Source organism: Lolium rigidum, chromosome 2 (assembly GCF_022539505.1).
Source record: "Lolium rigidum isolate FL_2022 chromosome 2, APGP_CSIRO_Lrig_0.1, whole genome shotgun sequence".
NCBI classification, from domain to species: domain Eukaryota; kingdom Viridiplantae; phylum Streptophyta; class Magnoliopsida; order Poales; family Poaceae; genus Lolium; species Lolium rigidum.
The window spans coordinates 16,563,397-16,584,901 of NC_061509.1; the positions used below are offsets into that span (position 1 = coordinate 16,563,397).

General features: G+C 44.2%; 2 protein-coding genes across 4 annotated transcripts in view; both read left to right on the forward strand.

Annotated features, from left to right (window-relative positions):
- LOC124691338 (prolyl endopeptidase-like) overlaps nucleotides 1-15,273 on the forward strand; it is a 55,314-nt gene extending 40,041 nt beyond the window's left edge. Inside the window, exons 1-12 of one of the 3 annotated variants that reach the window (XM_047224624.1) lie at nucleotides 2,107-2,336; nucleotides 2,408-2,627; nucleotides 2,921-3,121; nucleotides 3,321-3,391; nucleotides 3,468-3,624; nucleotides 11,237-11,830; nucleotides 12,359-12,739; nucleotides 12,852-12,927; nucleotides 13,030-13,093; nucleotides 13,296-13,431; nucleotides 14,664-14,798; nucleotides 14,867-15,273. In XM_047224624.1, the coding sequence (XP_047080580.1) occupies nucleotides 2,107-2,336; nucleotides 2,408-2,627; nucleotides 2,921-3,121; nucleotides 3,321-3,391; nucleotides 3,468-3,624; nucleotides 11,237-11,830; nucleotides 12,359-12,739; nucleotides 12,852-12,927; nucleotides 13,030-13,093; nucleotides 13,296-13,431; nucleotides 14,664-14,798; nucleotides 14,867-14,932 (2,331 nt within the window). In that variant the 3' untranslated portion in view covers nucleotides 14,933-15,273. Of the gene's footprint in view, nucleotides 1-2,106; nucleotides 2,337-2,407; nucleotides 2,628-2,920; nucleotides 3,122-3,320; nucleotides 3,392-3,467; nucleotides 3,625-11,236; nucleotides 11,831-12,358; nucleotides 12,740-12,851; nucleotides 12,928-13,029; nucleotides 13,094-13,295; nucleotides 13,432-14,663; nucleotides 14,799-14,866 lie in introns of those variants that run through there. The other 2 variants (XM_047224622.1, XM_047224623.1) reach the window with 2 other exon arrangements.
- Nucleotides 15,274-15,734: 461 nt separating this feature from the next.
- Nucleotides 15,735-19,356, forward strand: LOC124686016. Its single transcript, XM_047220026.1, has 6 exons — nucleotides 15,735-16,031; nucleotides 16,206-16,328; nucleotides 17,573-17,749; nucleotides 17,826-17,907; nucleotides 18,660-18,724; nucleotides 18,831-19,356. Exons 1-6 carry the CDS (start codon nucleotides 15,735-15,737, stop codon nucleotides 19,131-19,133), a joined length of 1,047 nt encoding a protein of 348 aa, XP_047075982.1. The 3' UTR covers nucleotides 19,134-19,356.
- Nucleotides 19,357-21,505: the final 2,149 nt, after the last annotated feature.

The following is a 21,505-nucleotide window of genomic DNA, read 5'->3' on the forward strand; positions in this document are numbered from 1 at the left end:
GTTCATCGATGAATTCTCCCGCGAGATTTCTAATTTCATGTTTTCAGTTCGTCTTTACGGTTTCTGTTATGCGCCACTGCCAAAAACGGACTAACTCTCGTTTTCGGGAGACTGAATCCTTTCTTTTCGGTTTCAACTTTTTCGGGCTCTGTTAGAGATGCTCTTAGGCACAAAAATATACCTTCATTGCTGATCTTGAAAAGCTTGATTCCTCCCCACTTCTCCTATGGTTCTTGCATAATTTTGAGACGATTGGAAGAGGAGATTTAGATCAATAACTTCATCAATCAAATCTTTTTGTAAGTGAGGGGAACTCTTGGGATCTAGATCTTGGAGTTACTAGTTGATCTTCACCATTGTTCTTCCTCTCCAGTTCCTCCCTAGCATTTGTTGCTTTCGTAGAATTTAAGTGTGAAGGATTTGAGTATATTTGGTGTGTTTTTTTTTTGCTTTGCATACTTGCATAGTATTGATCTCTCCATTACGATTTGTTCGAGTGAGGGACCATGATTTTAGGTCACTTGACAATGTCCACATCAGTACCATGTGTGTGTCCGTCTGTCTCCATGTGGGGTCGGGGGAGGATGATTCTTAGCATGTAGTGCGAAGGCGGTATAGTTTTGGTGGCGATGTCCACATCAAACCGTGTCTGTGTCATGTGTGAGGCGTGCCGTTAGTGCATTCCATCAAGCGTTTCCCGCAACATGTACCTCATCACTTTGGCAGACTTTTTTGTTTGTTTGTTGTGTGCATCTTGAATGTCTTGGCTAGCTCTTAACATTTTGTCGTTTGTATAGACTCGATGCAATTATAGCAAAACCATAAAAATGTAGTAGCAAAAAATTTATTCATATGTTGCAAATCCTCGGAGACATAAAAAGAGACCTCACATGTAGTCGGCATCAGCGCTGTCCAAGGTTGAAGCAATTCCATCCGTCCAAGGGAGCAACACCCGAACCACCAGTAGCAACGTCTGACACGTAAGGTAGCAAAGCAGTCCTCCGCCGGTAGCAAAAAACAATCCTCCACCGGTAGCAATGTTGGAGGCCTAAGTTAGCAAAACCGGCCTCCGACGGTAGCAACACTAGAGGCATAAGGCAACAACCTCCTGGAGACGCACTGGGTCAGCGTATGGAGGTGCTCGTAGTAGCAGCAACACGTCTGCACAGAGTTACCTCGCCAGCCCCACCTATCTCGTCTGAACAGGGGCCATGGTACCTGGGTGCTTGGGAGCCTCTCACCAGGAGCGTGCCGATCCAGGTCGACTGGGATGGGGTGGGCACACGCTGACGAAAAGAAGCAGGTTGGGGCGGGCCCGCTGGTGGAGGAGCTAGCTATGACGGTCGCGCTGGCGGAGGCGCTAGGAAGGGGGTCGACCTCGGAGGGTTGCACGTGCAGGGGGTCAGGGAAACCGAGGACCGCGCCTTGGGGAGGCTCGCCGTGGGCATTGACGAGGACACGACGCAATGGCTGCATTAGGAGGAGATTAGGGAGGCGGCGGCTGCGCGCAGGGCAGGTGAAGCACGACGCGGAAACTGCGGCAATCGGAGGGCGGGGCAGCTGTTGGAGGAGGAGGTCGGGGGAGGCGGTGTCTGACGAGCTTGGAGCCGGCCGGCGGCGGAGCTCAGTGGGTGAGAGGAGCGACATCAACGCTCGATCAATGGAGAGAAAGAAAAGGAGAGAAGAAACGAGAAGATAAGGCTGAGGTGAGTCCCGCATGGATGTGTGACCAGGAGGCGTGCACGTGAGTGTGACACTAGCGATGCCCCTATCCGCGGTGGAAGCATCAGACGGCCATGAAGGGGAGGTTGCCACGCGCGAAATCCCCTGGAGGAACACAATCATTTTCCTTATTTCAAAGTGTCTTTTAAGACATCTTATATTTATGATGAAGGAAGTAATCATGTTGTTTTTGAGTGATATCCCCATGTGCATCTAGCTTTTGCGAGTAGAGTTCTCTGTTTGGATTCGAGTTGATGTACAACTCTGACTCTCTCGAGTCAAACAATGACCTCCCTTGACTCCCACATGGCCCACCCGTCATCGACTCAAACCTCCCTCGCTAACCACGCCGGAGTCGGCCCAACCACCCACCCAGCCAGCAGCATGCTTCTCCTACATAAATCCCTCCCCCACCTCCACCGCGTGCTCACCCCGCGCCGCCCACCTCCGAAATCCTTCGCCCTCCCGCCCCCTCGCCGCCGCACCCTCACCCGCGCCGCCGCCATGGGCTCCGTCGCCGGCGACGCCGCCCGCCTCTCCTACCCGCCCGCCCGCCGCGACGACTCCGTGGTCGACACCTACCACGGCGCCCAGATCCCCGACCCCTACCGCTGGTAAGTACTAGCACAATCGATCACCCTCAGGTTTCGAGGTTTGGCTGCCTGCCTGACCGTGGTGCGCGCAGGCTGGAGGACCCGGACTCGGAGGAGACCAAGGAGTTCGTGGAGAGGCAGGCGGACCTCGCGGAGTCCGTGCTCGCCGGGTGCGGCGACAGGGAGGGCCTGCGCCGCGAGATCACCCGCCTCTTCGACCACCCGCGCCACGGCGCCCCGTTCCGCCGCGGCGACAACTACTTCCACTTCCACAACTCGGGACTCCAGCCACAGAGCGTCCTCTACGTGCAGGTACCGCTCGCTCGCTCGCCACCCCAAATCCAGCTTGCTTCTACAACTCCTATTTCCTGTCACTATCATGCTCTTGGTTGTTGATGGGATGTTTTTGATTCATGGCTTCATGCTGTACTTCCTAGTGGAAAAATATGGCCACATATTAATTATCCAACTCTCATTGTTGACTCATCTGGTTTTATTAGTTCTACATGTTGTTTCTGTTCAAATTGTGCTGCGACTGTATGCGCTCTTGTCGAGCTGATACAGCAGGTTGACTGACTGGCATGTGCTTTGCGGTGGCAATGCAGGATGGTTTGGACGCAGAGGCGCAAGTTCTCTTGGATCCAAACACTCTAAGCACGGATGGGACTGTTGCTCTTTCGACATACTCTATCAGCAAGGATGGCAAGTACTTCGCTTACGGGCTAAGCGAAAGCGGCAGCGATTGGGTCACTATTCGTGTTATGCGCATCGCAGACAGGCAGCCTACGTCTGATAAATTGTCATGGGTAAGTAGTAGCAACTCGACGTTCCACCTATGTGAAATCGTTTTTTTTTCTTTTTGCCCAAACAGTGCTGCTTAGTGCTTACCTGTTGGTTTCCACCTATGTGAAATCGTTTTGCTTTTTGCCCAAACAGTGCTGCTTAGTGCTTACCTGTTGTTCATTCTTATAATAAAATCCTGCATGTGCCTATCGATCCGTGCAGGTGAAGTTCTCATCTATTAGCTGGACTCACGATGGGAAAGGCTTTTTCTATGGCCGATATCCTGCGCCTGGGTAGGTATACAAACTTTTTAACTTGTTTTAATATAGTGAGGCCCACCTGCTTATTTCGTGTCATTCCTTTTGTTAGAGTGGGTCTGGATGCTGGAACCGAGACAAATATCAATCTTAATCAACAGATATATTACCATGTCATGGGATCTGATCAGTCAGAGGATATACTATGCTGGAAAGATCCTGAAAACCCCAAATATTCCTTTGGTGCGTCGGTCACTGAAGATGGAAAGGTACCTCGCCCCTCCACCCCTTTCTCCCTCTTCAAGCCAATTGGTTCTTCATTCTTCTTTTCCTCAGTTTTTTATGACTTCAACAATTTTATTAATAACTAATTAAGTAATCCGATACCATATGCCCTTTTAGTTGTAAAGTTTCACTTTTTGTTCATTGGTATATTACTATTATTTGCACAAATGACATGTATCTTCAGTTGCACTTTTTTATTATAATATCTTTGAATGTATAAGTTAAAATAGTACTCCCTCCGATCCATAATAAGTGTCCTGGTTTTAGTTGAAAGCTCAAAACCATGACACTTATTATGGATAAGAGGGAGTACTAAATTTTTTTTTGCGGGGGAAAGAGATTTTATTAAATGTTCACAGGGTTACAATCATGGCTAATCACCGCAGTGATCTCTGGCGGGCAGCTAAACCACGCCTCATTTCTACCCTGAATCCGGGCTAACTTTGCTAACTCATGGCTAGCATTGTTGGCCTCTCTACCTATTTTAACTAAAGGATTATCTCTCTCCCGAAGAACTTCTCGAATCTCATTTATCCTAAACGCGTACGCAGAGATATTTGGCGATGTTTGTTTTATCATGTTGATCGCCTCCGCGCAATCCGATTCCACGCTGAAGGTCTGCGGTGTCCACTGCAAAGCCTGTTTCACACCCATCTCTATCGCCATGAGCTCCACTTCAAGGGCGTCGTTACAGTGATGCACTTGCTGGCATGCTGCATATATAACCTCTCCATTGCAGTTCCGCAACACCATACCAATCCCTGCGCGCCCATCCATGGAAAACGCTCCGTCTACATTGAGTTTCACTTCACTTTCCGCCGGATGTGTCCATCGCTGGTGCTTAGTTCTCACAGCTTCACTCCTGCCTTTCTCTTTCCTAAAGCCTTGCCCTTGGTCGATCACCATTTTGCCTTTGGTAATATCAGAGTCTGGAAATTGCTTGATAATTTTGAGAGAATTCAGATAACTTACTAGGAACCGTCTGGACCCCTCTATCGACGGACAAGGTTTGCTGTGGGTTAGCTCATTATGTGCATGCCAAACCCGCCATATGACCATCAGGGTCATCGCACGCTGTTCCTCCGAGCAAGCATGAAGGATCTGGAGGAGCCACTCATGCCCCATTGGTTGCATGTTTTGGAGGTTGGGGAGGTCCCATACTTCTGTCATTGCCTGCCATAGTGCTGAGGCGTGTGGGCATCTTAAGAACGTATGTAAGGAATTCTCCTTCTCACGTCCGCATATCTGGCATAGCTCTGTGGTCGCCATTCCCCTTCTGAACATGTTTACTTGGGTTGCGATAGCATTGCGGCATATTTTCCATGCCAAAATTCGGACTTTATGAGGAACTGGGCACTTCCAAATCAGCCTCCAGCTTGGCCTAGCTCCATCTGGACGCGAGCTTGTTGCCCCACGATCCTGCTGCATCATATCACGGTGTAGAGCCAGACGGTATGCACTCCTCACCGTGAACAGACCACTTTTCTCCGGAAACCAAGACACAAAATCTGCTTCATTCCGTCGGGATGGTTTGATCTGCAATATGTCCTTTACGTCCACAGCCGAGAAATATTGCTCCAGGCGCTGCGTATTCCATGCACCATCCAAGGTTAGAAAATCTGCAACCCATCGATAACGGCATCGTCCTCGGGGAGTCTGTGGCTGATGGCTAGATTCCCTGGGTATCCACGGATCGCGCCATACACGTATGCTCGCACCATTACCAACCCTCCATATAACTCCAGTCTTGAGCAGCTCTAGCCCATACTCAATTGCGTGCCATGTCGACGATCCATTACCTGAAAACACAGTATCCAACAGGAGTCCATTAGGGTAATATTTAGCTTTAAGGATTTGTGCACAGAGTGTATCAGGGAATTGTAGTAGACGCCACGCCTGCCGAGCCAACAAGGCTTGGTTAAAGATTCTCATATCTCGGAAGCCAACACCTCCATAATCTTTGGGTCGGAGCATGATGTCCCATGAGATCCAATGAGTCTTCCTTCTCCCATTCTCCGCACCCCACCAGTACCTCCTAATCATTTTTGTTAGCTCATCACATAGACCAAGTGGAAGCTTAAAGACACTCATTACATAGACTGGAATTGACTGAGCGACCGATTTAATTAGGACTTCCTTTGCCGCCTGAGACTTATGATTATCATCCCATTCCACGAGGCATTTAGCGAGTTTTGCTTGGAGGCTCTGGAATTTATCCCTGGACATCCTTCCCTCCGGTGTTGGAAGCCCCAAATACTTTGATTCAAATGTTTCTTGTTCAATACTGAGAATCTCCTTTACTTCCACTCTCCTGTTTTCCGGGCATGCCTCACCAAAATAAATGGAGCATTTCCCAGGGTTGATGAGTTGGCCTGTGCTACTAGCATAGATGTCCAAAATCTCAAGGACCCGCTGCGCCTGGTCCCCCTGCGCTTTGAAGAACAATAAACTGTCATCTGCAAATAAGAGGTGAGATACACCAGGAGCATTACGGCAGACTCTGAGCGGTTCAATGGTATGTGTGTCGACAGCATTCTGTAATAGTGTGGACAGCCCATCCGCGACGAACAGAAACAAAAATGGAGAGAGAGGATCACCCTGTCGGAGGCCCCGAGAGGGAGAAAATGAATCCAGGAGGTTTCCATTAAATTTAACCTTGTAACTCACCGAGGTGACACATGCCATTATCCAGTCCACCCATCGATGACAGAAACCCATCCTTTGCATCACTTTCTTCAGAAAATCCCAATCCACTCTGTCGTAAGCCTTGGATAAGTCTAACTTGTACGCACAGAAATCTTTGCTTGTACTTGTATTATGCTCAATAAAATGAATGCACTCAAAGGCCACCAATGCATTATCTGTTATTAATCTACCTGGTACAAAGGCGCTCTGGTTGATAGAGATAATTTCACCCAATATTGGCCTCATTCTATTCACCATACATTTTGCAATGATCTTGTAAATGACTGTACAGAGACTTATTGGCCGAAAGTCCTTTAATGTTTCAGGCTGGTCATTCTTTGGAATCAGGACTATAGCCGTATCATTTACCCCTTCAGGCATATGTCCTGTCACAAAGAATAACTTAACTGCATTTATAACTTGCTCTTTGATAGTACCCCAATTTCTTTGATAGAACCGGCCTGGGAACCCATCCACCCCTGGCGCCTTCAAAGGCCCTATCTGGAATAGAGCATCACCTATCTCCTCATCCGTGAAGTCCCTGCAAAGGTCATCATTCATAGCATTTGTTACTTTTCCTTTAGTGAGGCTAATAAGATCATCAGAATTCAGTGATGGGTCACGAGTAAATAATTCTTTGAAATATGATGTGGCCATTCTTTCCATGTCCGTCGGTGCATCCTGCCAAGCTCCTTCATTATCTTTGAGCCTTTTTATTTTATTCCTCCGAGCCCGCCAGACTGCTTTTTGATGAAAAAATTTCGTATTTCTATCACCTTCTTTCAACCAGGTAACACGGGACCTCTGCAACCATAGCATTTCTTCCTTATACAGTAGTTCATTCATCTGATCAGTAGCTTGGCGTATTTCCCGCTGGTCGGCATTTGCAATCTTCAGAGCCTCCAGGCGCTTCCTTGATTTGTCCAATTCCCGTAAAATATTACCAAATCGTTTCTTGCTCCAGGATTGCAGGGTAGTCATGACACGGTCCAACCCCTGCATGATATCAGCCAGATCATTTTTATGTCCTGCTTCACCCCAAGCCATGGCTATTCGTTCTGCGAGATCAAATTCCCTCTCCCACATGATTTCATACTGTCGCCTAGGTTGATGTTGTGGCATGCGAACCTCCTGTTCCATCTGGACAAGGACTGGGCAATGATCCGATACAGGCGATGTTAAGTGTAATACTCTTGTGTCCGCATACCTATCCCGCCACGCTGGGCAAGCCACCGCCCTATCCAGGCGAACACGAACATTAGCCCTTCCCAGCCTTTTGTTATCATACGTGTAGGGCACACCTGAAAAGCCAAGATCAGTTAGGTTGCATTCATATAAAACCTCACGAAACGCATCCATCTGATTTACTGGTCTAGGGGTACAAGAGAGATGCTCCTCTTGCCACAGAGCTTCATTAAAATCACCCAGAACCATCCACGGTAAATTCGACGTAGTTTTTAGTTGGCGGAGCTTATCCCACATAAGATGACGATCTTCTACCCGTGGCTCACCATAAACACAAGTTAGGCGCCATTGCGGCGCCGTTGAGGACTCACGCACATACACATCAATATATCTTTCATTAATCGCTTGGACCTCTACAATAAGTTGATCATGCCAGAAAAGTGCTAAACCACCACTAAGACCATCACTACTGCTACCAGCAAAACCTCTTAAGCCTAACCTATGGCGCAAACGGCGCATCTTATTTATACTCTGCCTAGTTTCACATAAGAAAAATAAACGCGGACTCCAAACTTGGGAAATTGTAGCCAGTTCACGCACTGTCGGGTTATTCCCGGCCCCCCGACAGTTGAATGCTAGACAATTCATTTCTCCTGACGAGGCTCTACACTCGGCCTCGTCAGGTTTCCAGGCTTCGAATGCCCATTAGCGATCCTCCTCCTAGTCCTTGCCGCAACGCTGTCCACATGCCCATCCTTCTTCTCCTCTTGTGCCTCTGCTGTTCCTGCCTTCCTGCCTTTCTTCGGTTTACCGCCCCCTGTCACATTGTAGTTAAGGGCCAGGGACAGATCAAGCTTTTGGCCCGTACCATCAGATGCATCATCCTCGTCCGCAGTTCGCTTGCCTAAAATCGACTCCCCATCTGCCATTGATACATCAGAGCCACTCAGGGGTGTGCCTAGCTGGGATAGTCCTCGCAATGGTGGAATCATATCGCTGGAGTGCGGTCCCGATGGTGTACCCCGGCTGTTGCTAGTGATCAACGTCAGATTCTGCATGATCTGCGCGGCATTTGGTGCGAGCCTCACCTCCTCTTTGCTGCTCCCTACCCCCTGCGTCGCCGTCTGGATCCCTGGCACCACCTCCGTCGCGTGAAGTGAGCGCTCCTTCTCCCTAGCCTCCTTGTCCTTACTTTGTTTCAGCTGCAGGTTATTCACGGTATTTGCCAAGTCTCTTTCTATCTCTTCTCCAGTACGACGTTCTTGCTCCTCAAAACCATCATTCGCATCAACAGCTGGGGGAATATCAGTGCTTGGCACACCTTGGTCGGCCTGTGCTTGGCGCCCGACCATCGGTGGGATCCCCAGCGACGAGGAGTTGACGCTACCCTCCGGTGTGTTGAAGCTCAGGAATTTCTTGGCTGCAGGCTCATCCGGCGTTGAGACGGCTCTACTCTGAAACTTCCTCTTTGGCGAGCATCGCAGCGTACCGTCATACTGCAAGGAAGGTGCACCCATGATTCTTCGTTCACATTGTTCCTCGTTGTGCCCAATGAGACCACAATGAAAACAGAAAAAGGGGACTCGCTCATATCTCATGTGGTAGATTTTAGCCGCTTGCTGTCCCTTGGTTATTTTGAAGCGGGCTAGGAGACGTTGATCCAGCGGCCAGTCAATACGAACCCGCAGATACTCACTGAGCTCTAGTCCTTCCGCATCCACGTCCACTGTCACCACCTTGCCAAACTTTGACCCCAGCGTTTCTCCATACTCCTTGGTCTGCTTCTTCCAGGGAACATCATAGAAGCGCACCCATAATCGGACTGTGTCCAGGACAGTGTCAGATGGCTGTGCACTACCAACCAACGGTGCTATCAGGCATGCCACACCTTGGTAGATCCATGGACCACCTTGTTCAACAAATTTAAAGTCTCCCTCTTGACTGAACGTGATGATAAAGAAGTTGTCTTTGAGGGGCTTAAAGATCATCTTACCGCGGACACGCCAAACCTCCGTGAAGTGCTTATGGATCAGCGTATAATTCGCCGCCTTGATCGAATAATAGCGTGCAAGCATCCGCCACACGGTGGGAGTCGCCACAGGGGTCTCCTCGTCATCATCTTCTTCCATACAGAACTCATCATCCATGGCGGTAACGCCAGCAAGCCTCGCTTCCGGTCCTACGTTCTTTCCTGCTGCCTGCTCTCCATCCCAATTACTCTCCATGGCTTCATCCGCACTCATGATCGCCAGTCGCGATTCTGTTTGGCCCAGCGCAAAGACAGTACCCACCGCCGGCTTCGGGTGGGTAGGACCCTCACCGGTTCCCCCTTGATCACCCCCACCGCCGGTCAGCACCATCCTTTCCGCCGGAGCCGAACTCATCTGCGCGCCTGGATCGTAAGTCGCCGATTGGTTACTAAAGATCTGGATTAGTTCCGATACTCTTCCGCCGCCGATCGGTTTTATATCCCTTCCCTTCCCGATCCAATCTGGAGCGTCTTCTTGGCGGACACGGTTCCAACACCTCTCCCTCGTCGACGTGCTTCTCCTAGACTCTTCCTGGCACTCGTAGACCCTTAGACTACTCAGATCGGGCGCGCTCCCGTCCATGGTAGGGTGGCGGCGGCCGATCGCCTCGGCGTCGCCCGAAGCCCCAGACCCTAGACGTAGCGAAGACTTCAACTTTCTGCCCTCCTTGTCTGGGGAGTACTAAATTATGTACAACAAATACGGTGCAATTACATAGCCAACTGTTTATGGAAATAGGATAGGTGATTATTACTTCCTCTGTTCACTACTATAAGACCTTTTAGATATTTTCGAAAATGCATGTATGTAGATGTGTTTTAGTGTGTAGGTTCACTTATTTCGGTTCGTATCTTGTCCATATTGAAATATCTAAAAGGTCTTACAATAGTAAACGGAGGGAGTATTATAATGAGGTGAAACTACAAATAACAACATAAGCATTGAAAGAAACACAAGAGAGAGAACTATTTGGTACAGTCTGTAGTAGTTGAAGATCTGCAATTCGGTCGGATTATCTATCCTATTGGTTCAGTGCTTCGAGTTGATACAAGATTAAGATCTTGATTTCCTTGGCCCATCTATTATTTTCTGTGTAACTTCAAAGGTCGTTTACAAGTACAACACATATATGGGAGTTATAAATAACGAGAACCAGATCAGCTACCATATAAACCAATATATAACCAACAATTGTACAAGCTAATCGAGAGATATATGACTGCACAAGTCAACCAACAAGTCTTATCTAATTGTGCCTGCCAGCTCCTCCTCTTGGCAGCCTCCTAATGAGTGGTGACAGGAACATAGCCGTGTCTAAAATGAAAAAAGGGTTTTCATTTCCATCCTAGTTTAATCACATTTGGGCAGCACCCAAATGTAAATATGGTACTCCCTCCGTCCTGAAAAGGATGTCACAGATTTATCTAAATTCGGATGTTATCTAAAATTAAACGCGGAGGGAGTATTAGAAAATGACTAGAATTGCAAATTTATACATTGCCTAAAACCATTTTCGGAATGAGTTCACACTAGTTCTTTAATCTTCATGCTTTTAAAGTATATTCATATGTTTCACCAATTATAAAATGCAAAAGGACTATGGACTTATCTTCAAATATTTAATTAGTGCAATGCATTGTAAGCAATATATTTCCTAAAAAAGTATAGTTGTCTTAACTTTATGTTTTGTTGGCAGTACATCATACTGGGTACCTACGATGGTTGTGATCCCGTCAACAAGCTATACTACTGTGAAATTTCTTCACTCCCTCAAGGCATAGAGGGCTTCAAAGAGACAAAACAAATGCTTCCTTTTGTCAAGCTTATAGACAACTTTGATGCTCAGTATCAAGTTGTGGCAAATGATGGTGATGAATTTACCTTCGTGACCAATAAAAATGCTCCGAAGAATAAGCTGGTAAGGGTAAATATAAAAAATCCAGAAGTGTGGACTGATGTTATCTCTGAGCATGAGAGAGACGTGCTTGAATCAGTTGATGCGGTTAACGGAAACCAGTTGGTGGTGTGTTACATGTCAGATGTTAAGCATACTCTGCAGATAAGAGACCTTATAACTGGAAATTTGCTTCATCAGTTGCCTCTAGAGATTGGTTCTGTTTCAGAGGTCTCTTGTAGACGGGAAGACAAGGAAGTTTTTATTGGCTTCACGAGTTTTCTTTCTCCGGGTATTACTTACAGGTGTAACTTAACATCTACAGTCCCTGAAATGAAGGTGTTTCGAGAAATTTCAGTTCCTGGGTTTGATCGCACAGGCTTTGAAGTTAAGCAGGTATACCATGCATGCTCTAATTTATTAACATTTAATATGTGAAGAATGGCTAACAGAGACTACCGATCTAAGTAAATGGTGATTACACGTTTGTTCATGTATCGGTTTAGCACAAAAAAAGTGAGGATATATATTTTGGAGTTTTAACAAATTTACCCATTCTTAAAGTACCAACTCAAAACCCGCAATTGGTGTAGGGAGATAATTTGGAAGTGGGATTTCCTTTCTAATATTACTAAGAGTAGAATTGGTTATTTTCGCAAGTTATGTCTTCTTGATTTAAAAGTATTGATATGCCAAACTGATTGGAGTTTTGTACTGATCCTGACTTTGGCTAACGTTGCTGATTCTGGTTATCTGGCAAAACTGGTTTTTAATCTAATTTTTGTTAGAGACCTGTCTTCTAATTAGTTTTAAGCTCGTAGCCTCTTCTTTGGCATGTCTTGAAATAGTACTGCTTCCTATATGCACGTTCTTTAGTTATTCACATTACTGTTTTAGTTTTGCTAACTATATTGAATTTTTCAGATTTTTGTCCCCAGTAAGGATGGAACCAAGATTCCCATGTTCATAATGTCGAAGAAGGATATCGAACTTGATGGATCACATCCAACTTTGCTATATGGTTATGGTGGATTCAACATAAGCATTACCCCTTCTTTCAGTGTTAGTCGTCTTGTTCTATGCAAGAACTTGGGCTCTGTTGTCTGCATTGCGAACATCCGGGGTGGTGGAGAATATGGGGAGGAGTGGCACAAAGCTGGAGCGCTTGCAAAGAAACAAAATTGTTTTGACGACTTCATTGCTTGTGCCGAACAACTCATTTCTGCGGGTTACACAAGTAAGAAGAAAATATGTATTGAAGGTGGAAGCAATGGTGGTCTTCTTGTTGCTGCTTGCATTAATCAGGTTAGAGTAAATACTCATTTTATTACAAAGCTACATTAACTGTTCAAGCTTATCTTGTAGTAATATCAGTACGGTATTTGACATGCATATTTTAACATGTACTATGTTGCAGCGGCCTGATCTATTTGGTTGTGCCCTTGCAAATGTTGGTGTCATGGATATGCTTAGGTTTCACAAGTTCACCATTGGTATGTTCTCGTTTTTTTGTGTGTTTGCCGATTACCTGTGCTTTACTTCTATATTTATATCGATTATCAGTAGATGTTTGATGTTTTCTATATTTTCTGTAGGTCATGCCTGGACTACAGATTATGGGTGTTCAGATAAGGAAGACGAATTCGGCTGGCTTATCAAGTATGAGAGATTCTGTTATTTCCAGATTTGTTTAGACATCATATAGCCATTACTGTGTAGGTTGTGGGGCCACATAGAATTTGGTGGTTGATCTTCCTTCGTTGCAATTCATATCAGTTTCGTCATTTCAGGATTTGCTCTAATAAATTGTTCTCGATACCTTTTTGCTTACTTTTGTGTTGTATTGATGGACATGTACTAGATATTCCCCCCTTCATAACGTGAGGAGACCTTGGGAGCAAAGCTTTGTTGATAATTCTCAGTATCCAGCAACCATGTTGTTGACAGGTGATCATGATGACCGTGTTGTTCCATTGCACTCGTTGAAGTTGTTGGCAGTAAGTTAAATTTCTGTATCCCATTTCTCCTTTTCATTCTAATGGAAACATGCAATCCTCGGCTGGAATTAGTGTGCTGTTACTACCACTTAGCATTCTATATTCACTATGAAAATTGATGGAATAAATATGTTAGATATGATGTAGTGTAACATATATTCCATAAACGTGGACAATATTGTATTTACATTTTGATTCGTCACTTTTCTTATTTGTGATGAGTGCAGTTATGGTTATTTCTTGATTTTTATTCTGTACATTGTTGTTCATTATTCAAATACCTGCATTCACTAGGGTAAACATAACCACATGATGAAAAGCCAAAAATAGCTGTCATCAGAGATCTCTCTTATTTCATATTGTAAAACCATGTCTTAATGAATGCAAAAGTGAAACTTTATTCTTATAAAAAAGAATGAGTTGGTACTAGGCACCAAAATTAATTAAGATAGAAGTGAGGCTCAAACTTGGCTGGCCAACCCGCCTCCTCATGGTGCTAGCCAGTAAGACACACTAAGATACAAGTGGAACTTTTAAGTTTTATAGGACATTTTCAGCCTTCCAGTGACCAACTTGTCATTCACATGAGCATCACAGAGGTTTCTGAATAAGTTATCAACTTTATGTTTTGATGAACTGTATATAGTTTGTATAGATTTTCTTAATTAATCTATATATTTTGATAAGTATCTGGAAGATATGTTTCCATTAGAATGACAAGGCTGGCTCTTTTTAATGAAGTATCAACTTTTCCTGGTTCTCTTTCTGTAAACTGGTTCTCCTTTTGATTGTATGGTTGTTTAGCAGTTTAACGAGAATAATTTCCAGTTAAAATAAAGACAATCTGTTGTGGTTTTTCTTTGTCACTTGTGTGCACTTGTGTCGGTGATAAATTAGGTGTGCTGTTGAATGGAACTAGACTGTCAGGCCATATACAGGTGCTGCCGTTACTGAAACTATGATCCGACCCTGACCAAGTTTTTGTAATTTCAAACCTTAAACTGTATGCTTCACTTTGATGTTACTCCCTCCGTTCCATATTAGTTGTCGCAGATTCAGATGTATCTATAATTGTATATACAAAATATGTCTAGGTACATCCAAGTCATCAACTAATATGGAACAGAGGGAGCATCAAATATCTTGGTTATCTAAGCATTGTGTGATGATTAGCTGCTTGTTTTCGTGACTTCTATGTTCTTACACCATTTTCTTTACTTGTTTATTCACAGACACTGCAGTATGTCTTGTGCACTAGCACTGAGGACAGCCCACAGACCAACCCAATAATCGGTCGCATTGACCGCAAGTCAGGGCATGGACCTGGCAGGCCAACAAAAAAAAATGGTTTGTGCAAACCCCTACAAGTCCTAGAGTTGCGTCTTAGTCCCCCACTTACTCACTTATTTATTGCATACCCTGCTTTCAATTTCAGATTGATGAAGCCGCAGACCGTTACAGTTTTATGGCAAAGATGTTAGGCACTACATGGACCGAGTAATCCATTCTGCCCATCTGGAGATGGCGAGCACTGAGGATACTCGATGGTGAAAGGCGTGATCCTGGTGGGAAAGATTGCCGACGCTTTGGCTGCCAAACAGTTTTAGCGTTAAGAGTTTTTACAATTCTTTGAAGCTCACAATGCTTACAAAATGTTTGTGTTGTGGCTTATCCAAATTTGGGAATGTGTGAAAGAATGTATTCTCTCATATATAAAAGGGGCGTTTTGGCCGTGATGATGTATTGGTTTGAGGCCAAGAATGTGCTATTCTGCTTACTTTTGCTGTTGAAATCGACAAACCGAGCTATCCACTTTGAAAATTAGTGTTGATTGATTTTGCATACAAGAAGTGTGATTTGTGACTTGCTTTGGAACCTATCGTGACTTTGCTATGGAAAGTTATGTTTGCCTCATTTTCCTTTCTATGAATTTGGTTTGGGTTTTGCAGTTTTTGTGTGAAACTATCTTTGATTTGATTCATGTATAGACTAGATGAACTTGATTTGTCAGAGATTTTGACTAACTGTGTCTCCAAAATTTTAAACCAGAGTATTTGAATCGGTATCCTTGAAAGCCCCTTTACACTCCACAATTTAATTGAGTTAATGAATTTATATGTAAAAAAAGGATAAATGTTGTGTGTTAAAAGGTTCTGTTAATTTAATGAATTTGTATTCTCTCATATATAAAAAGTGCATATAAATAACTTCATTTTCAGTAGACAGAGATCCATTCGTTTTCGGGTCGTCAAAATCCCCCCTCCCCCGCGAACAGAACAGAGGAGCATCGAAGGTGCGGAGCCATGGCGGGGATCCTGGCGTGGGCGGCCGACGTGGTCGGCGGCGCCGGAGACAGCGACGACGAGGCCGCCGCCGCCGCCGAAAGCGAGCGCGCCGCGGCCATGACCCCGGAGCAGCGGCTCCGCGCCGCCGACCTGGACGCGCGGGCGTCGTCGCTGCGGCGCGCGATCCAGGATCTGCGCGCCCGCGTGCCCCCGCCGCACGTCGCTCAGCGGCTGCCGCACCTGCACGCGCACTCCCTCGCCTCCTCCGCCGCCCTCGCGCTCCAGCTCAACGCCCACTCCTCCACCAAGGAGCAGGTGAGCGCAACCAACACCGCGTGGCTCTTCCTTCTTTCGTACTCCAGTTCTCAGCGTTCGTGCAGATCCAATAGTGCATTAGTCAATGGATTTCATTGGATTAACCTTCGGCTGAAGCCATAATTAAGAGATTTGCATTCAATATCTCTAATGCGACCTGTAAACTTTCTGTAGGCACTGGAAAGAGAGATAAGAATTCAACAAGAAAATACTGCCTATGAGAAGGCTATATCAGATTGTCGACAGAAAATTCAGGAAAAGCAGATGGAGGCCAGTCTGCTTCAGAGTAATTTGAAGGTGCATTGTTGTGCTACTTAAGTACTTTTGTCACCCTTCCGTCATTTTCTCTCGCTTATCCCCACATAGTTTCCTTCATCAGTACTATGGGCCAAAGACCCCCATATGGTAGCATCAAATCAGGTGGCAGTTATATCTTAAGAAATAGACTAGTTTTGGATTTCCATCTTAACATGTAGGATTTTGTTAGATTATGATTGAGAATTCCAGTTTGGGTCTGACTTGTGAATCACCGAGTGACATTTCTGTACTGCTTAAGTCAAGAGCTGTCCTATATATAACTGTAAATTATGCCTTTCTTAGATTAAGAAAGGTAGAAGGCCTGTCCGAAACAAGAGCATCTTCCCCTCTTGAAAAGTGAAAACCGCGGGGCCTATAAATCTGCTACTCCCTCTGTCTCTGGAAACATGTCGAAGATTTGTCAAAATTTGAATGTATCTATTACTATTTAGTGTCTAGATACATCCAAATTTTACTAAACCTTCGACATGTTTCCTGGGACGGAGGGAGTAATTTTGTTATTATGTGCTTTTTGTGAACCACGAATCCACGATTCAGCCATGGTAACTATTGAGCTGAAAACAAAGTACTTTAGGAGAAAGAAGAGACCATAGCTTTTGTTTTTGAACTTCAGATGGGAGCTTGCTTACTCGTAATTACAATGCACATCCGTTTTATAGGACTGTCTCTGACTTGCCTTCAAGACTTTGACTTACCTTCAGCAATTCAGTCTTTTTAAAACTCATCTTCAGCAATACAAACTAAGTCGAAGTCTCAAATTCTATTTGTAGAAACTCAAATTAATTACCCATGAATCTAATTCCCAACCAATAATGTTCCAACAGGGCCTACATGAAGCAGGGCTACAGTACCCGAGACACAAGATGCTACTTAGCAGATTATGCACATTTTTCCCCCATATTTTATACTTCTAACAAATGTTTATCCACCGTGGATATAGCTACTCCCTAAGATATGCAAGGTGATGAGGACAGATAATCAATATATGAAAGAACTAGTTAGCTGAAGCCATAACCTCGCGGGCAGGGAATATAGTGTTAATCTTATAGGAATCATCACCCATGGTTATGCTTGAACCTTCAGCTCCTTAGCTCAAGCTGGCTTTTACCGGGTCCTAGACCTCAAGAGTTAGGAATTAAGAAAACTCCCCAAATAATGTGTCTTTTTTAACACATTTTTCCCGTTTCACCGATACAAACCTTAATAGAATATGACGTTTGTAGGAAATGGAAATTGCAGAGCTGGATTTAAAGGCAAAGGTTGACAATGCTATCAAGGAGCAAGAGGCTACTCAACATGAAGCATCAACAGCTTCTGAAGCTACTGGAAATGCTCTGCTAGATGCTGAATCATTGATTAATCTCAAGTCAATGGACTTGGAAGAGAAGAAGGGAGAGTTGGTATGACATTTCATAGTATCTTTTGTGGATCTAAAACAGGATATTCAGTTGCTGATGACTATTTTCACTTACACAGAAACTATTGGAAGACAAGGTGCAAAGATTGGACAAAGTATGGTCTTTGGTTGAAGAAGAGTCTTTGAAAACTCCCAGTCCTGGTACCTTTTCCTGATGAGTATTGACCTTTTTATTCACTAGCTGTGTTCTCTTCATCCTAGTTACAGAAGTACGGATAACATGGATTGGTGAAACTGTTACCTTGCAGTTTTCTGAAACAATGTAAATCTTAGTAAACCAAACAAGTGTTTAGTGCTTTTTGATAAAGAATAAGCAACATGGCTAAAGCTACATATATACCTACAAAAGCACCCATTGTGGTCAACAAAGATAGTTTTAATGTTTTGTCTCATGCATGTATGTACTATCGAGTTGTTCACTTTTGGGAGTTGGATATCGTTTATTTTTTGTTGGATTAGTTTTTTTTTTTGTGTGGCATTGTTCTTTGTGAGGTGGCAAACCGGCTAAGCTGTGTGCCAAGGTCCATGGATCTGAATCCATAACGCTTAAAGGATGATGTTACCCGTACCCGTTAGTGCCTTGTTCAGTGGCAATGGTAGGTAATCCATTTGCGGAAATAAAATGGCTGGGAGTTTTGTCACTTTGTTTCAAACATCCAAGAACACCTTTCTTTGAACCTTGACATAAAAACCTGAACAAACTTTTGTTACAAACTAATAGTAATACCGGTTGTATCTCCTCGTAGGATGTAGTGCCAAGGAGGCAAGGACAAGTAGTTAAGTTGTTCTCTTTTCTTCTTAAGAAGTAATAATGCTCAGTTAGACACAGCAAATATATATGTTTGATGTTGCTTCGTGTGGTTTAACTCGGTTGTCCTCTCTCACATGTGCAGCCCAGAGGGAGAAGACACTTGAGAAACAACTACATAGCCTCATTGAACAGTTGACAACTAAACAAGTGAGTTCAATTTCTTCAGTCTACCAACTGCATTGTATTGGTATTTTCTCAAAACTACTTCTCTCCTAATATCCTAAAAACTTACTATTGGTTTGCCAATTTCCAGGCTCAAGCTGAAAGGCTCATCACTGATATACACACCAAAGAAAAGGATCTGGAAAGGTTGAACAGTATACATAGAAATCTCCACAGCATCTCCAGTGAAGCAGGCGCACCACGGAATCGGTTCAGCGGGGGGCTTTTGAGCGGCGACGAAGATTCTGGCGCCAAAGGTGTCCGCAGACCCAGCCAATCCGGTGGCGTTAGAACGGAAGGTCAGAAAAGGTTGATGTTTCTTAGGTCTGCTTTTGTTCTCTATATCTTGGCACTGCACGTCGTGGTCTTTATAAAGATATCGGTTTCAAACTAGGCAGCATACCAAACACAGGTACTGAGCTCTTGTGTAGATAATACAAGTAAAATTGACAGTAGATGTATTTCATGGAGCTGAACTAGGAGCCCCCCTGAGTTGGGCCTTGATTGATAAGCACGTCGATGTGGTTCGTTCTGCGTATTGTTTCCTGTTCCTGAGAATGTTCCTAAGATAAGATTTCAAGTTTACTTGCCCACCACACGGTGCATAATTCACCTCTTATGCAACTTGAATCTCTAACCTTTTGTCAGGCAATGTATGTGAATGATTGTATGGAGTCAGTCCCGATTTTTGTGTGTCATGAGCAGTGCATTTTCCCTTGTTTCTTTTGAGGTTATGAGGGGAAGTTGTGCAGTTTCCTGTTCTGTTACAGTTCATCATGCAGTTTTTTAAGAGATTATTACTAGTACTATTATTATTGAAAAAACAATTCTGCTTCACCTATGTTTTCTGTGTTTGTGTTTCTTACTACGTGTACTGTGCGGTGTCGATTACTTTTTTCTTGTAAAAGTACTTCACTGTAAAATTCGAAGAAAAGGGTACTGATTTCACCTAACGTTTTCATTTTTCATCCTACCACGTAGGTAATCCAGTGCCGTTGCTAGGGTTGGCAACCTGTGATGTCAGTGCACTTTATTGTCAGTATATACTCTGGACTGACTGCTAAAGTGGCAAAACAGTAAATTACTAGAAATTAGTAATACTACAAATTTATAACTCGATCCATGAGGGTAAGTACAGTAGTACGTATCATCATTAGTTTAGTCTTTGGAACGGAACTGCACGTGGCTTGCCTGAAAATATCTGACCTTATCTTATCTGTTCTCTTAGCTGCTAACTGAAGTACTCTACCTGGGTTGCCGTTTTGGTGCTTGAACGGTCGTTGCCAGTTTAAGGATCGTCGTTGCTATTTCCAACCTATGTAGGCCCCTAAACCAACCCGTTCATGCTTGATTTCCTACCCACCTTTAGATTGCCCCTTGTTTTTTAATCCTTGTAGCAAAAGAAGAATTTTCTCCCATGGAGCCGTGTAGCACCTTTTTCTTTCTTTAGTTGCTATTTGCCAATAATCAATTATCCATTCACAAGTACTAGCAGTATCAAACAGCCTACTTCCTGCATTGCCGCGGCGGAACAAGTGAGCTCGTGTGTACTCATCTTTTTTTGAAATGGAGGCATAAGCCCCAGCCTATGCATCGACTGATGCACGTAATTTTTATTTCATTATTAGAGTAGCGTACTTAGTTTTAGAAAAGATTACATTATGGATCGCACAAGATTGACACATATAGTAACCATCTAAACAAAGAGTATGATAAGAGATGCATAGACACTAATATGCTAGGCGGAAATCAAAACGCTAGCTGCACTGGCTGTGCATATCCCTCGCAACCCTCTCTAGCCGATTGCACCTAGTATCCAAATCCACTCGTTTCTCCATTAGCTTTAGCTGTAGGTAGGACCACATATGGATTCAATGGATATCCATGGGAATAACCTGCATAAAAGATGAAGATTTTGCATTGTTAAAGATATAGTCATTACGCACATTCCAAATGACCCATAGTAAAGCACAAACGCCTACATGTATTTGTAGTTTATCATTCTTATTAACATCCTTAAGCCAATTTCTAAACAGATTATTGATACTAGTTGGGGATGTAATATTGAAAACCATATACACAATACGCCAACTATTTTGGCCAGAGGACACGTGATGAATAAATGTTGAATGGTCGCCTCATGATCACAGAAACAACATTTTTTATTGCCATGCCAATTACGTTTTATGAGCTTATCTTTTGTAAGAATTACTTTCTTGAACAAAAACCAAATAAAAATTCTGATTTTTAGTGGTACTTTCATCTTCCAAATATACTTCCTTAAAAAGTGGTATGTTAATAATACCTACATAAGTTGTTCTCTATTCACACTCCGCGTCAGTTTTATCCGACAGGTTTAATCGACGTAGACATAATACGCACATCTTACCTCTATGAACGCCTCCGAAAGACCAAGCCTGCGGATTGAATCTTGAAATTGACGAAGTCACCACAGGCGTCTCGCTATCGACGGGAACGTCGCCACCTACTGAATAAATATTCCACCTTTTATAAGACACACATATATCAAACTTAAGGTTTAAACTTTGGTGGGCTAGGGTACAACAACCTTTCCTAACCACCCAACCTCAGGTTGGTTCTCCTATTTCTCTGATTTCTCTTATCAAAGAAGGCCTAAAGTTGCAAAACAATGTAGGAGTATTTCAAACTAGTGTCACAAATTTAGAACCCTATCCATGCCAGTTGGTGAGATCGGTTTAAAAGGCACACGGACCTTTGAGTCTTGGGAACGGAGTCGTACGTGGG